Source organism: Macaca mulatta, chromosome 3 (assembly GCF_049350105.2).
Source record: "Macaca mulatta isolate MMU2019108-1 chromosome 3, T2T-MMU8v2.0, whole genome shotgun sequence".
Classification (NCBI taxonomy): domain Eukaryota; kingdom Metazoa; phylum Chordata; class Mammalia; order Primates; family Cercopithecidae; genus Macaca; species Macaca mulatta.
The window spans coordinates 141,381,555-141,396,321 of NC_133408.1; the positions used below are offsets into that span (position 1 = coordinate 141,381,555).

Genomic DNA, 14,767 nt, shown 5'->3' on the forward strand with positions numbered 1-14,767 from the left:
AACCTCCAACATATCAAAAAAGAAAGGAGTAACCCCAAGGTTTGAAGCCATAGGCAAGGATTTGAACTGTGGCTTTGACACTTGTTTTCTTAATAGTGAAATTAGCATGATTATTATACTTTTACAGCTACTTCACACTATTGCTATAAGGATTTAAAATAAGCAAGTTCCACAGTGCCTGGAAATTAACAAGTAATAGCTTATCATTGTTGAGCATACAAATTGTGTGTGTCTGTGTGTGTGTGTGTGTGTGTGTGTGTGTGTGTAAATCTATGTTTTAAAACATTTGGGGTTTTATGCCCAATAAATTTTAAATGATCTACAGTAATAGAGGAGAGCAGAGGCATAAATAAGTCAAAACAGAAAATCATCCAAATACCATTTGTGTTTTGAAGTATGTTTTTAAATTTCATTTCAAATGTCAGTATTTCTAAAACCCAAAGAAATTACTTCCCACAAAAGAATGACACCATGATGTGATGTCCTAACTAAACAGGATCTGAAGAGCTGTTCAATTTCCTCTCCTCTTCTCTCTCTTCTCTCTCCTCCTCTCACTTTGCCTGTCAAAAGACAGTTGCAACAAAGAACCTGCTTCAGGCAAAGTTCCTGACTTCCACTCACCCGAGAATCAGGACCACTTATGAAGTGTTTAGTTCCTGGCTTAGAGGCAGGCTGTACTCATCAAATAAAAGCACCAGATACTCGCAAAGCAAGTAATAGATTAGAGATCTGAGCCAGAAAAGTCAAGAGATGCAGGGTGGTGGCTACACTAACAGCAAAGGCTATGAAATCTGATAGACTAGGGTTCTAAGCCCTGTTTGGCATATGTGACCTTGGACAAACTAATAACTGCTATATGCTTCAGTTTCCTCTACTGTAAACTTGTAATGATATCAAATATTTCATATGATTTGTTAAGGATATTTTTTAATGGATATATACATATATATATATACACACATATATATCACTTAGCACAGTGCTTGGCTCAGGTAGGTACTCATAAGAAGTAGGAAGAAAAATGTTTAATAGCGTTCAATAAATATGAAAGTGTGTGTGTTTATATGTGTAGGACTCAGTGTGGGTGATTAAGAGATTTAAATCATGCTGATTTCCTTTTGAATAATAAACTCTTACAAGTTGATGTTTTCCTACAGAGACCTGCAACATCGTCTTTTTTGTAAATCAGAGAACATAGACCCTTGACCTCATCCAGTGTCTATCTAATCCACCCAACACATCTCTTTCATAACTGAAGCTATTTTCCTGTGTTGAAACTTAGGGGATATTGCTCTGTATAATCCTGTAGTAAGCTAAGTGTTCCTTCAATTCTAGCAGTATTACAGGTTTACCCCATGTGGAAAGAAACCAAGTTGGTACCTACACACAAGCACACACACCCCCCCTTAATAGTGATATGAGAAATATTTAAAAGATGATAGTAATAAAAAGAATGACAGTTAATACTTATAGATCAGTTCTCACATGTCAGGCATTGTTCTACTCACTTTACATATGATAACTCATTTAATTCTCAGATGCAGTCTGTGAAGTCAGTAGTACTAGTATACCAATTTTACTGTTGAAAAATAAACTCGGAGAAGTTAGGTAATTTTGCAGAGGTCACAGGACAGATAACAATATATATATTATGGCTAGGGAGGCTAAATCATTGATGAACCATACATTCCAAGACACTGTTGAACATGAAAGGGAACAAAAACAGAAACTAAAGTTCACCCTAATTATAGTTGAAAACCAAATACCTTGCAATGCTTACATCTTTTTTTAAATCAGTAAATTAATGAGTTCTTATTATATTTCTACTTGAAAAATATATTGATTGTCCTAAGATTCCTAGATGATCTACGTAAGGTGTTCTTAGTTAAAGCCATTAGTGCTTATGGTAAATAAAAATGTGTTTGAGTTTCCAACATGATGAGTTTCACTTCAGGGACACAGGCTCAGCCAATATTTTCATATGCTATCTATAACCTTTCACAATAGAAGAATGAACAAGGTACTGGCTCATTAACTCACTAACTGTCCTTCCTTGCCATGGTTATTAACTAATGTTCTGCCTTTCACTGTAAAGCATGTGCAAGATTGAGAGTTCAAGGAATAGACATCCCTGAAACATATTGGATGGTGGGTTGCATTTTTGCATATTTCTGCATATCAAAGCAGTACCTGATTCCATAGAGAGAGCAACAACACAGAGTTATTGACAGGTTTCTGAGCTGGGGCTCACAGTCTTGAAGGGAGAAAGGAAAGGAAATAGGTTTCTAGTTTGGTAAGCTCCTTAAGGGAGTTTACGCATGTATACTATTGATGTCCACCCCAGAAATAGTTATCTTGGTAGGTACTTAAACATTTACACTGCCAGGAAAATCTGTATTCCCATGTGTGTGGCTCTCCTCACACATATAAGTAAATAGTAAAAAGAAAATAAGCCAGGCGCGGTGGCTCACACCTGTAATCCCAGCACTTTGGGAGGCCAAAGCGGGCAGATCACGAGGTCAGGAGATCGAGACCATCCTGGCTAACATAGTGAAACCCCATCTCTACTAAAAATACAAAAAAAAATTAGCTTGGCATGGTGGCAGGTGCCTGTAGTCCCAGCTCCTCAGGAGGCTGAGGCAGGAGAATGGCGTGAACCCGGAAGGCGGAGCTTGCAGTGGGCCGAGATCACGCCACTGCCCTCCAGCCTAGGTGACAGAGCGAGACTCCATCTCAGAAAACAAAAAATAAAAATAAAAAAGAAAAGAAGTGTACATTGTTTTTAAAAGACATATAACATTTTACCAATCCTGAACATGTTTATATTTTAATATTTTGACAGTTGGAGAGCATCTTATAGTCAATGGAGCATCATTATTTAGTTAGCAGTGTTTCTTTTTATTTTTTTTCCTGTAGTATATAAAATAAAGGTATGCCTTACCATCCATGGCATTGTAGATTTGAATAAATACATTATATATCAGACATTAGCAAAATATCAGCACCATGTAAAAGTAAATCAGAAAGAAGAGATAAGATGTGACAACACATCAACCTTTAAAGCTTAGTACATGAGTAGGAAGGTGGTTATAACTTCTTTACCAAGTGGCTACTACCCATATTAACACATATTTCTTTCCTTCCTTGTTTTCTCCTCTCAATAAAATAATAAAAGGGAAGAACTTGAATTTCTGGCATTTATTGTAGCTTTCTTAAATTGTTGATTATTGCCTCTAGAATATGAGCTCATGGGGCACAAAGTTCTATGTGATCCTCAAACACTCATATATTGGAATCTCCCTAGGAGCTTCTTAGAAAGCTCACGGTCCTCACCTCCTGCCTGGACATTCTAATTCAGATGGTCCCCAGTAAGGCCCAAATAGCTGTCTTTTTAACTCTAGGTTAATTATGATCATCCCAAAGTTTGAGAACCCCTGGTCTGTGTTTGGAATTGGCCTATCACTGCAAAGGACTTGAATTTAGAAACTCTGGTCTCAGTAGTATGCACAGGACCCCATTTGATAGAAATCAGTGTGATTTCAAAAGGCAAATATACTAACAAAGGAAGGAATTCTGACATTTCATTGTTTCCTTTGGGGCTGGGACTGAAAGAACATGTATTGGTGATGTCCCTGATACCTATTTCTGTTGGGGTTTTTTTAGCTGTGCCCCATAAAATCGGACGCATCATTGATGGGAGTCCTGCAGATCGCTGTGCAAAACTAAAAGTGGGAGACCGGATCCTAGCAGTGAATGGCCAGTCTATCATCAACATGCCTCACGCTGACATCGTGAAGCTCATCAAGGATGCAGGTCTTAGTGTCACCCTTCGCATCATTCCTCAGGAGGGTGAGTGCCTGAGGCAGCCTTGCAGAGAGGCGGTCAACACATGGACACACTCACCGGCTGTTCTCAGCCTGCCCGCCAGGGTCGTGGAGTGCACCTGCCTGCCGTCACTGTGGTGTCAGAGTGTCAGAGGTTGATTATTATTTCTACTTTTGCAAAAACTCACACTCAGTTGCAATCCATATCATGTTTATTCAGTACCTGTCTCATTCAGAGGTCAAGCTATGTGGCATTGCAGGCCAAATAGTGTGAATTCCATATACTCCGGTTTCTCTTCAGATCGCATAAACCTTTCGCCTTTTAGCAAATAGTGTGAATTCTGAGACACCAGGTTATTCAATCATTCCCTGTGGGCCCCCCCTTTTATGCTTATATTAAGTCAGAATTCATTCAACAGAGGTGATAGTTACAAATCTGAAAAAAAAAATATTTACGTTAACAGGAAATCTCTAGAGGATTCTTCAAAGTCAGATTGATTTTGAAAACGTGAGGTTTTGTGGTATAAAGAGAGCTCACTTAGAAAATGTTGCATCTGGTAAGAATTTAAAATTCCCACTGAGCCTTTTGAATTTATCTGTACAAGGACTCCCCTCTGAGGCTCAGAAGAGTAGTGAACATCACAGTTCATAACCATGCCCTGGGGGTCATGGAGCTGTGAACATCCCCGCACCGGAAATTCACCATTTCCAGAGACAATGAGTTCATGACTAGTTTCTGGCTGCTGACTCATTAACAATTTGAAGAATTCCATTTCTGGAGCTCACTGATGAGTGTCCCACACAGAGGCTGATGGGCTCACTCAACTTGGTACCCTCTGTTTTATTCAGCCCCCAATTCCATTTTAGGATTATCTGACATGTAGACAGCAAATGGCTAAACAGCCACTTGACTTTAAATATAAAACAGTAGTTCTCAACGGGGGTGGTTTTGTCCTTCCAGGGGACATTTTGTAAAGTCTGGAGGCGTTTTTGACTGTCTTGGTTGGGGTGGGCATGCTGCTGCCATCTAGTGGGTGGAGGCCAGGGATGCTGCCAACCATCCTAAAATGCACAGGACAGCCGCCCACAGGAAAGATTTACCCAGCCCAAAATGCCAACAGGGCTGAGTCTGGGAAACCCTGATATAAATGGAGAAGGAATTAAAAGATTTGGACTGTGGGGGAAAAAAGGGCAGGGGGAGAGGAGTTTATAGGGGAATGCTAATAGATCACCTTCCTTTTCTTACCCAATCAAAAAAAAAGAGAGAGAAAAGAAAATGGCCATGCTGGTTTTTAACCTACTATCTGCAGACACCAACATGTATAAACAATTCAATGGAAATTAACTGCAAACCAGATTGCTTACTGAAAGTCTAAATACTTCTCAGTTTTCCAAGTCTGGAATGTATCTGTTGTTGGGCCCTTATTCCAATATATAGTCAATTTCAGTTGAAAATTTGATGTTATTAGGAAAGAAGTCCAGAAGCAGTTATTTAAAAGAACAGTTTTGTGAATCTTCTTGTGTCCAGCATTCGTTTTCTTTCTGGAGAAATGTGGAGTCCAGTGGGCTGTGAGGTAATAAGACTGACAAGGGATGAGGAAAAGATTGTAAAAAACATTTTCCTTTTAATGGTTCATTCTTTATCCACACTTTGAAAGACTCTTCAGACTGTTTATTACAAGCCAAAAGTGGTGGCTGATCCATTTTCTCTCAGTAAGCAATGCTGCAAAAATAGAGCATGTTTTAGAGCTTAGTCCTTTGAATTATTTTTTTCATAGTTTTACAAGGTTTTTTGGTAATCTTTTCTTCTGGCAGAATGACAAGATACTGTTCATAGCCTTGTTCCATAGTGATCATTAATGAAAGAATGCAAATTTCAGAAATGGTATTAGAACTTGATAAGATTAACCTGCTATCTAAAAACCTAGCAGAAACGGAAATAACCAAAGCCTGAGTCATCAGCAGAGGCAAAGTCACCACCTCTGGTCACCTCTTTCCCCTTATCAATGCTAACCTGACTGCATCTGCCACTGTGGTTCTCCATCGCAGAGCTCAACAGCCCCACCTCGGCACCCAGCTCAGAGAAGCAGAGTCCCCTGGCGCAGCAGAGTCCCCTGGCACAGCAGAGTCCCCTGGCCCAACCAAGCCCAGCCACCCCCAACAGCCCCGTCGCCCAGCCAGCACCACCTCAACCACTTCAGCTGCAAGGACATGAAAATAGGTAAAGTTTCCTCTGACTTTTGTGATTCTGAGAGGTGATCGGGTGGGGAGAGGAGGGAGCATTTGGGGACAGCACAGGACAAGCAGAGAGAGAGATTTTCATAAAATGGAAATTGCCATGCGTACCTTTGTGTGATTTTGAGGTTGCGTGTGTGTTATACATATGGTTTTATTAGTAAAGATAGCTGAGTGTCTGTCCTTCACAAAGAGAGATGCTTTCCTGAAGAAATGGTGAGCAGTTGCAGATGAGTAGGGCTTAACAGCTGAAGAGCATGTTAAAGGGAGTCCAGAGTGAAGAACTTACTCAGAGGCCCTCTGGCAGGAGCAAGCATGCAGTATGAACGACAGAAATACGGCCAATATATGGAGTGGCAGAAGAAGAGTATGATGTGAGATGAAGCCAGTGAGGGTGGCTGGGGCCAACCCTAAAGGGCCTTGTAAGCATGCTTACTTGATGTTTTGATCTTTAAGTACAGCAGGAAGTCATTGAAGGGTCTTCAGCTGAGGAGTGTTATCATTAGATTTGCTTTATAAGAAGGCCTCCTGGTCTGCCCTGCAGAAAGCACACAGGAGGCTGGCAGGGTGAATGCAGGTTAAGCAGTTAGGAGGTGGCTGCTTCCATTGAACCACAAAGGTCATGGCTCAGAGAATGATGATGATGTCGAAGTGGGGAGAATGTTGAAGGATTTGTAGGCATTAGTAAATATTACCAGCCAGTGTGGTGGCTCACGCCTATAATCTCAGCACTTTGGGAAGCTGAGATGTGAGGATTGCTTGAGCCCAGAAGTTCAAGACCAGCATGAGCAACGTGGTAAAACCCCATCTCTACAAAAAATACAAAAGTTAGCCGGTCATGGTGGTCCATGCCTATAGTCCCAGCTACTTGGGAGGCTGAGGCAGGAGAATCACTTAAACCCAGGAGGTGGAGGTTGCAGTGAGCTGAGAACATTCCCGTGACACTCCAGCATGGATGACAGAGTGAGGCTCTGTCTCAAAAATAAAATAAATTAGCATGTTTACTGATTATAATAACCTTACATCCTCCTACTCACAATCTAATGAGGTTCTTCTATTCCACACATAGCATTAGAGATAGGCATCACAAACTAATGAATAAGACACTTTGAACTTCCAGAAAAACATTGTCAGAAGAACAACATTGTCTTCTTATTGTGACCTGTATGTAACAGGGAGCCTGGGTTGGGTTGAGCCATGAAAGAAAAAGATGAAGCGGTGTTCCCATGATGCTTTCTCCCTTTCCGTGGGAAACAACAACAACGAAACAAAACAACTCACAGAAACACCTCTGCATGCGAACTCCTCACTGGCCTTTTTAATGATTCTAATGTTTTCCGAACATCTGCTTCCCATCCCTCTCCTCCCATGATGGTGAAGATGAAGTGAGACTCTGTTTTTGATTCCCAGAACTCTCTGGGTTCATCATTCACATTGTTGCAAAGCAAACTGTGTTCCCTGTGCCACAGGTGGCATTTCTACAAAGCCTCATTCTACTGATTTCCCATTTGCTTTCATAGAGAAGTAAATGTCTGGTTGTCCTCAGCTGCTTATGTTTTTAATATATGCAAGGAAGAGAAAAGCCCCATAAAACAACTAATGCAGAGGTGAGAATTTGACAAGCCATAAGAAGGGTAAGTTCTGAGTGTTTCAGTAATGAGCCCCAGAAGTGTTTGCTCTCAACGTCTATCACTTCAACAGATTGCACTGGCTTTCCCCAGAATTCATCTTAGACTCAAGAGGAAGGACTTGAGTGCCCCAGTAGTCCCCGAGCCAGCTTCAGACACTTCTTGCTGCTGTCGATTAATCTCGCAGCCACATTCCATTCTCCTTTCCAGAGTCAGATTTTCCCTGGACATGGCTCTTGCTTCCAGCCTTGAGTGGGTGAGCTCATCCCTGGTGTGCTGAGGGGAGAGCAACAGCTGGATGCAGCCACTGCCATGTCCCATCTGCTACCAGCTCACAACTGGGATACCTTGTTCCCTATCACAGAAGCAGCGGTCTTTGGACATCCTGACTGCAGAATGAAATATTCCTAGCTCTGGGATTCAGATTGACCTAATCCAAATGTTTATAAGTCACCAACATATTTGCCCAGAGTTCTGAGGTATTTTGCTGCTTCTACTACTACATTGCTTCTAAGATATTTTGCTTCTATTACCATATTAACAGCCCAGGAAGTGCCCACTCCAACTCTAGGGCCCTTTACTGGCACTCAGGTTTCCTGGCTGAACTCTGTGATTGTTGGTGGTGGCTCATTTGCATGTGAATGAAGAGATTCAGTAATCTTACAGGTGCCAGAAACATTTTTCCTAATTGCATTTAAAGATGGCCATGGTATCAGATGGAAAACTCTTTGCCATTATTTTATATCAGGCTGGAGATATCTCTAAGACAGTTTATATGCCAAGTGCATGGCATGAATTTCCTATTTCTTCATTTGTACAAGGAGTGCCCACCTACATGTCAAATTCAGCCCACTCCCATGTTAGAGCAGGATAAAATAAAATGGCAATCTGCTTGTGAATGTCTACGTTGTGAGTTAGAATGAGTGATATTTTTTCCTGTGGAACTTACTCTTGGATTGGCTTCCCAGGACACCCCATACACTTCTCCCCATTTCTCAGTCCTTTAACATCTTTTGGGTGTGTACTCAGGAAGTATAAAATATGTTCAATATGAAGATAAGCAAAAACACTATTCAAGGAGAAGCATTTGTTGAAAACAACAGAAGAGCCGTTATGGAATATGTTTCAAAACTAAGTATAAATAGCAGAGTTCACCTTCTCTAGCAAGGGCAATTGATATTTGCAGTTTAAGATGGCAAGGTCAGTGAAAGAGCATTGGAAATTGACTTCTTTCACAGACTTTGAACTCTAGATGCTCAGGACAGGAAGTGATTCTTTTTTTTTTTTTTTTGAGACAGAGCTTTGCTCTTGTTGCCCAGGCTAGAGTGCAGTGGCGCGATCTCGGCTCTCCGCAACCTCTGCCTCCCGGGTTCAAGTGATTCTCCTGCCTCAGCCTCCCTAGTAGCTGGGATTACAGGCATGTGCCACCACGCCTGACTAATTTTGTATTTTTAGTAGAGACATGGTTTCTCCATGTTGGTCAAGCTGGTCTCGAACTCCCGACCTCAGGTGATCCACCGGCCTCAGCCTCCCAAAGTGCTGGGGATTACAGGCATGAGCCACCGTGCCCAGCTAGAAGTGATTCTTGAAGGGCCCATGAGATGTGCATTCTCACCATGGGCAGCATTTATTTGTTCCGGAAATTTTTTATACCACAAAAACCTGCTAGAACTTACCATTAGCAGTCTGATTTTATCATTTCTAAAGTATCTTCAGCAATGGAATTAATAGCTATGAAGGGTTATATAGATGATCTTTTTTCAGAAGTAAAAGAACTGTAAAGCACCAGTTTTTAAAAATAATCCTGAGTTTTCCTTAAAGTGTTTCACACATTCAAAGCAACATAATTTTTTCCCTAGCTGGTATATTATTCACTTAAAAGTTAGCAACACTCATAAAAAATTTAGTATGTTTTCCTTATTAAAGAATTCTTCAATGTGTAGTTCAACTTAAAATCCTGACACATGACACGGGGTAGAATATAGTTTGAGTACTTGATGGCCTGGATGAGAGTGTTGAAAGTTTCATCTGCTCCTATTTTTAGTCATTTGTGTTACTTTGGGGGAGATTCTTACATTTCACCCTCTTTGGCCATACCTCGTGACACATTTGGTTAGAAATAGAGCACACAGTGGATATTGCATATCAATACCATACAGATCGTGGAAATAAAGTGACTATGCTATAACTTAAAACAGTGTGACATCCAAACCACCAAACAAGCTATTTCCAGAAAGGAACCAACACACACTGACAAATGTCACCCAGTTCAATTCCTTTTGTTTAATGCATGCATTTGCATAGTTAAGCATCTTATTCAAAATATATTTTAAATAATCCTATTCTCAGCATGCATGCTCTCAGTAGGCGAGTGGACAATTGAGGTATAAAGCAAAACCAAAATTATGCAGCTCACAAAAGGAATGCCTCTCCTCTGCAGGGTTAAGTAATAAATGGGACCTACTCAAAGGGTTGATTAAAATAACTACATTGCTAACTCCCTTCTAAAAGCCCCAAATAAACACATCTATTGCCATGCACTTTCAGTGTGACCTCGCCAAATATTAGATTACACTAATGGCAATTGTTCAGGCAAGTGATTTTTAAAAACACTTAATACTAATCAGCATTGGTAAGACCATCAGCCAGTTTTAAAAAAAAAATCTAGACTTAAATGTAAGAATTCTACTGGTTTGCACTAGTTTTCCCCACACATTTGAGCTTTTTCTTGCTGCTAAATATTTACTCAATTCCTCATACCCTCCAATTAATTTTAAATAAAATTGTTACTATGTAGAATGTATTTTTCAATCTACCTACATCCCTGGGTAGCTCATTATAGACTGTTGCCATGGCAATAGGTAATGAACAACAGAATTAAGTGGCCTCCATACCATGGTGATAATTTTTCAGTTCACCTTATTAATGATCCCATAATGGTAGGGATTGGCTATTTCTTTTTTTTTTTAATTTATTTTTTATTATTATTATACTTTAAGTTCTAGGGTACATGTGCATAATGTGCAGGTTTGTTACATATGTATACTTGTGCCATGTTGCTGTGCTGCACCCATCAACTCGTCAGCACCCATCAACTCGTCATTTGATTGGCTATTTCTTTTGAAACTAGTAACCGCCTCAGCTTAAAGCAGTTTGGATTCACAAAGCAATGCTCCTAGCTCTGGTCTCTGTGTTTATTTCATTAGTAACTAATATCTAGAAGCAAGCAAGAGATAAATGTTGGACATAAACATTTTTGCCTTCTCTTCCATCTTATGATTACAGTAGTATTTGATGCTAATCTTGATAGCTATGATCTAGTATTTAAGCCTCTATGTAATATGTTTCCAACTTTACCAATGATTCAATGACTTGCCACTTGATTTGTAGTTGGTGATTATATTTTACCATCACTCCTTTAACCTCTGTAAAATATTCAAAAAGACCCAACTCAGCAGGTTAAAATAGCCTTTGATTGTGTATTTGTAATATAATTAGAGATCACTTCAATCATGTTTTTATGAAGTAATGAATGATCTGCCAAGGGGTGTGTGTGAGAGAAAAAAGTAAGAGTGAGAGAGGAAGGTTGGTTTACTGGTGTTAAGATAGGCTGATGTTTTGGGATGTGTAGTTCAGTGCTTCAATCCCTAGATTTGCTGTGGCTGTGCAGTTTTTAAATAGCCAAAGTCAAAGAGGAACATCCATGAGTCCTTTTCCACAAGGTTCTGGTTGAACCATCATTTTTACCTTGACTTCGTAAGGAGCCAAATAAAAAGTATACAATATGGCACTTGTCAGAGATTTTTAAATAATATTTAATCTTCTCATAATCCTGAAAACCAACAGGACCACCGAGAGGAGTGGTTTGTGTGAGCTGCCATGGCTAGACCACCTCTGGAGGCCATGTGATCATTCTAGTCTCCTTAGAATGCAGAGTTACCAAAGCAAATCCCATTTCCATTGATTTAGTTACAGATCGGAAGTGAAAGCAAGGCAAGATGTGAAACCAGACATCCGACAGCCTCCATTCACAGACTACAGGCAGCCCCCGCTGGACTACAGGCAACCCCCAGGAGGGGACTACCAGCAGCCCCCTCCTTTGGACTACAGGCAGCCTCCACTGCTGGACTACAGGCAGCACTCCCCCGACACCAGGCAGTACCCTCTGTCGGACTACAGGCAACCCCAGGTACCTCCTCCCGGAGAGCAGAGTGGGCCCTGACCAAGGCTTCCAGAGAACTGCAAGGAATGAAATAGGAGAGGCAGAGGAAAGAGTACCTGGGATAGACAGCTGAAGTTCTATTCCTAGTTCTGGTAACATCGGGGTAACACCTACATCCTCAAAAACATACTGGATAAATAAATCTATTTCAGAATAAAGCAGGTCAATAAATAAATAAATATGGATAAATACATAAATAGTGGATGAGTAGTAATGGAATAAACTAATCCCTGCTAATACTAGCTAACTCCCTGTACGTTTCCTTTTCACAGTTTTAAAAATGCTTTAACCTGGAACCTCTGAGAGTGCTGCTAATGCAGAAAATTTTAGAGATGCTAGCAGTGGAGGTATTTTAGGTCCATAGTGTTTTACTATGTTTCCCCCTACCTGCCACTCTGTGATAAAGGGCCAAGCCCCGGTGAGAAGAATAAGACCAGGCCTGGCTTCACAATCCAGAGTGTAGCGCCTGCCACAGCCAACAACTCTCTGTCTACACAACCAATGTCACGGTTATTATGATTATTTGTTGATGCGCTTCGTGTCAACTTCCTTAACTTCTCTGAGATTCAGTTTCCTAAAGGGAGAATCTTCTTTACAGGCCAGGGTGAGGATTCAACATTTATGAAGAGTCTAGACCAGAGTTTGGTATCTAGAAAATACTTCCTACTTCATAACTACATATCAAGATATAAATTAAGTACAATCTCAAATGTATCAGATTACATTGTGTTTTATTATGAATTGAAAATCACCTTTACGCCCAAAGATTTTAAGAATAGTGAAGATCAGAGAATCTTGGATATACTGCATTTTAGGTAAAAGAGAAGTTGATTTTGTACATTCCAACTTGATATTCAATAGTCTGTGCGACTGAGACGTGTAATTATCAGATCCCACTAAATTTCACTTTTCTAATCAGCAAACTCTGTAATTTACATACACACACACACACACCCCTGATATTTATTTATGGTGCTCAACAGCAGTGAATGAGAAAAGTCAAAGGAAAGATGGTGTCACTCAGGCCTATCTGTAATCATTCCACGTTTGCCAAATAAACTGATGAATACCAAAATAAACAAGCTACACAGTAATTCTTTGATGACCACGTAAACTGTGCTGTGGCCTGCTCAAACCTTTGGAATTTTGTCTTTCATTTGGATAGTTTATGAAGTCAGATGACGACTTCTCCCAACATCATGTCATTTGGAATACATTAACTAAGAGAGAGAAGGAGAACACAGAGACTAGCCACAGAAGCTTCTCTGATAACTAAACAATTATTTATTCCATTTTCTCTCCAACCCCAAAGGATTTTGATTATTTCACTGTGGACATGGAGAAAGGAGCCAAAGGATTTGGATTCAGCATTCGTGGAGGAAGGGAATACAAAATGGATTTGTATGTGTTGAGATTGGCAGAAGACGGACCAGCAATAAGGAATGGGAGGATGAGGGTAAGAACAGTCTCTTTTTATAGAATTACTTAATTCTGAAAGAAAAACCCACTGTGGTATTGGAAGAGTGCTAAAGCATGCTGTCAAGCACGGTTGCTGTAGGTTTGCCTTCTTTCTAGTTCATGATGACCCAGTTTCTTAAAGGTTTGGCCAAATGCTATTTTATAATAGCTCTCATTCTCATTTTTCTGCTTATGACCTTCTAATTGATTAACCTCAATAAAGTACTATTTTTCTAAAGAGCAAATGAAAGAAATCTAAGAAATAGCTTGAAAAGGAAACATTATTGCTCCATAATTCTTTCTACGGTTTGATGATTCTGTTTTCATTAAGGTTGAATCTTTTGAAATTTATTTTTAGTTTTGTACTTTATCCCCCATACTGATTAATCACATGGTTTTGCGGGAGTTTTGGGAAATTTTTCCTTTGTGTTGAGTGGTCTTTTGGTTTGATACTGGGCAGACAGAAGCATTAGAAGAAAAAGGGATTTGGCTTCTTGGATACAGGTTGTTCTTAAAAATGACAACAGGGGCCGGGCGTGGTGGCTCACACCTGTAATCCCAGTACTTTGGGAGGCTGAGGCGGGTGGATCATGAGGTCAAGAGATTGAGAACAGCCTGGCTAACACGGTGAAACCCCATCTCCCACGTCTACTAAAAATACAAAAATATTAGCCGGGCATGGTGGCACGCACCTGTAGTCCTAGTTACTCAGGAGGCTGAGGCAGGAGAATTGCTCGAACCCGGGAGGCGGAGGTTGCAGTGAGCCAAGATAGCACCACTGCACTCCAGCCTGGGCAACAGAGCGAGACTCTGTCTCAAGGGAAAAAAAAAAGACAGCAGCTAGAAATTTTCCAATTAGAGTATAAAGTTGAGAGTAGATTTTTTCATTTAATAATTACTTTGAGGCATCTGATTGATGGGTAACTGATTCTTCGTTTAAGGGTACAAAACAAAGCTTGTTAACAATATAAAATATTAGTCTCTTTACTCTCTCTCTCTGTGTGTGTGTGTGTGTGTGTGTGTGTGTGTGTGTGTGTATGAATAAAAGCTAGAATTTATTCTTGCCCTCCCTCCTGCCTCTTTAAGTTAATAAAGAAAAGCTGTGGCTTTGGGGTTCCGGAACCTTGGGTTCTTGTGCAGAGCCTCACCAACCAATTTTCCCTGATGACCGAATCTGTTATTTCTACCACCAAGTCTACATTTCTATGATACGCATTTCCAAGTCAGGGGATTATCCACAGTCCAAAAGCAGAAAGCATGCACATCATGTCTTTATTTCTCCCTCCCACCACAATCCTTTGACAGCTGGGAAGCCTCCGAGTTGGAATTTAAACCCAGGCAGGGCTGACACCAGAGACTGGCAGCCCTCGCCCTGATCTAGCACCACCCCCTCTTACCCC

General features: G+C 40.5%; 1 protein-coding gene across 2 annotated transcripts in view; it reads left to right on the forward strand.

The window, feature by feature from the left end:
* The window catches only part of MAGI2 (membrane associated guanylate kinase, WW and PDZ domain containing 2), a 1,467,795-nt gene that overhangs the window by 1,346,712 nt on the left and 106,316 nt on the right, over positions 1-14,767 (forward strand). For both annotated transcript variants that reach the window (XM_015134089.3, XM_015134090.3), the window contains 4 exons: positions 3,664-3,849; positions 5,874-6,045; positions 11,657-11,876; positions 13,222-13,365. In XM_015134089.3, the coding sequence (XP_014989575.2) occupies positions 3,664-3,849; positions 5,874-6,045; positions 11,657-11,876; positions 13,222-13,365 (722 nt within the window). The remainder of the gene's footprint in view (positions 1-3,663; positions 3,850-5,873; positions 6,046-11,656; positions 11,877-13,221; positions 13,366-14,767) is intronic.